This window comes from Asparagus officinalis, chromosome 1 (assembly GCF_001876935.1).
Source record: "Asparagus officinalis chromosome 1, Aspof.V1, whole genome shotgun sequence".
Lineage (NCBI taxonomy): Eukaryota > Viridiplantae > Streptophyta > Magnoliopsida > Asparagales > Asparagaceae > Asparagus > Asparagus officinalis.
In genome coordinates, this window is record NC_033794.1 from 57055648 (window position 1) to 57057784 (window position 2137).

At 39.7% G+C, this 2137-nt stretch overlaps 1 protein-coding gene across 1 annotated transcript; it reads left to right on the forward strand.

Annotated features, from left to right (window-relative positions):
- LOC109842522 lies at window positions 5–651 on the forward strand. Its single transcript, XM_020411391.1, has one exon. It carries the CDS (start codon window positions 5–7, stop codon window positions 524–526), a length of 522 nt encoding a protein of 173 aa, XP_020266980.1. The 3' UTR covers window positions 527–651.

The window sequence follows — 2137 nt, forward strand, 5'->3', positions numbered from 1 at the left end:
ACACATGTTTAAGCTAGTCTACTTCATGATCAAGAAGGGCTTCACCTCTAGGAGGAAGCTCATGCTCGACCTCCAGCTCCTCCTCAAGCGCAGCAAAATCGCAGGAAAAGTCATCGCCAACATGTTAACCTTCAACAGCATCGATAATTTCGAATCCTGCATCAGCCCACAAGGGGTCGAGTTCAGCTGCGGCAACACACCATCAAACCCAACCTGCCAGCTCAATAGGCGGAGGAAGCGCGACTCTAGTCATGAAGTTGCTACGTCTGCTGCAATTGCTAGAGCGTTTGAGATTCTGAGCCAAGAGAGTTTTGACGCGGGACAACATTCTGTTGTGCCTTCGCCTTCACCGGCGTCAAAATGGAGTTTTGGGAGTACTCCGAGAAGAGTGAGGCGGATTCGGGTAACGGATTCGCCGTTTCCTATTAAAGAAGAGGAGGAGGAGGATGACGGTGGAGTCGATAAACAGGCAGAGGATTTTATTAGAAGGTTTTACGAGCAATTGCAGTTTCAACAAGGGATGTAATTCTTGGGGTTTAAACTGTTTTCTTGTAGCAATGCGTGTGCATCTGCGTAAGAAAGATTTGAGAATGTACTTTTAGTTTTTACTATATAATTAATATCATACCATGAATTAATGCTTTAGTACAATGAATTATATAAATGAGAGTTGAATTTTTCGAGGTATTCATGATTACCCAATTGATCTAAACGCTTGAAACTCACTAGCTATGAGAACTTGACCCCGCCGAAACAAGTTATGTATTGGTCTTAAATTCAAGTTCATAGACTGACGAAAATTGATTATTTTCATATTGAATAGTAATTTGAGAATGTTAATGCATAATTAAACTTATTTAAAATTTTCAAATATGAAGGCTTGACAGAAATTATTAGTATTGCTATAAATACAACTATACGTTCTGCAGATTCAATTCGAAGCAAACAATTAATCACATTTAGAGAACTTTTTGAGTGCTACTGTAAGTACGTAGTCTCTGGTTCTAGGGTTCCACTCCCTTTCTTCTCTTGACGTAAGTTGTGCTGGATCCTGGATCTCCTAGTGAGGGCCACTTAACTAGTTACTCTTTAAGTTTTGGCAAATATTATTTTTAGTACTATGGAAATATTAAATAATGTCATAGTTTATAGAAATTGAAGTTGGGGAAGTTGCATCGCATGACCATACATACGTAATTAAGTAGAATATTCTTTCTGAACCCTACAATGAGTTGGGATTTTGTAAGCCCAGGTATAACGGGTTATGATAAAAAGGCGAACCACTTGCATTACAAAAAGGAAAGAAAAATTAAAAATGCAAGTGACCAGGGAATGCATACCGATGTAAATAGCTTACTTTAATTTCAATTGAAAACAGTGCAAGAAACAAACAAGTGCTTATGGATGTAGATATTGTTTGGGTCAGAAATTGTTCTTTTCATTGTTATCGAATCTATTACAACTTTAGTCGTTACAATAAACTCAAATAAATAAAAAATCAATCTTTTTATAAGATCTTCTTACACAATGAAAATATAAGATTACAATTTCTTCAAACAACACACAACAGATGTTTATCGCCTGTTGTTTGCGTGAGATCTTTACCTGTGCCGGGGACGTTGATATCCGTGGACCGCCGCGGATCAGATCCGGTTGATAGATTGAAAATCAAAGCTCCTACTTCACGAAGAAAGTATTCGCTGAAGTGGTAATCCCGACCAAGCGAGATTACGACCCTTCTCGGGATTTAAGACCAAGCCTAAATCCGAAGGAATATGAGGGAAAGGGGTTTCAGATCTTTCGAACTCTCTTTTTGTTTATGGGGAAACTTCGCCAAGATCTGCTAACCCTCTGAAATTCGTGGCTCCACTCTCAATTTTGACAGCACCTCGCCCTCTTAATCCCCTCCCTAAAAATGAACACTCGAGCTCGTATTTATAGGCTCCGGTTGAGGGGCTTTTGGATCAAAACGAGGGATTCCTCCTTATCTTTAGTTAGTAACTGATTAACCACAGTATCAGATCAGTTGGGACGCCCAGGATCAAACAAATCCCGAAAGAATCAGTGAAAAACAGAAAAAACTAGTTTTAGATCGGAACTGGCCGAATCGCCACTTGGTGGCTCGGCCCGTGGCCGA

Bases quoted from the DNA above. Each gene is read 5' to 3' on its own strand.
- LOC109842522 (XM_020411391.1), top strand. From the start codon at position 5: ATGTTTAAGCTAGTCTACTTCATGATCAAGAAGGGCTTCACCTCTAGG.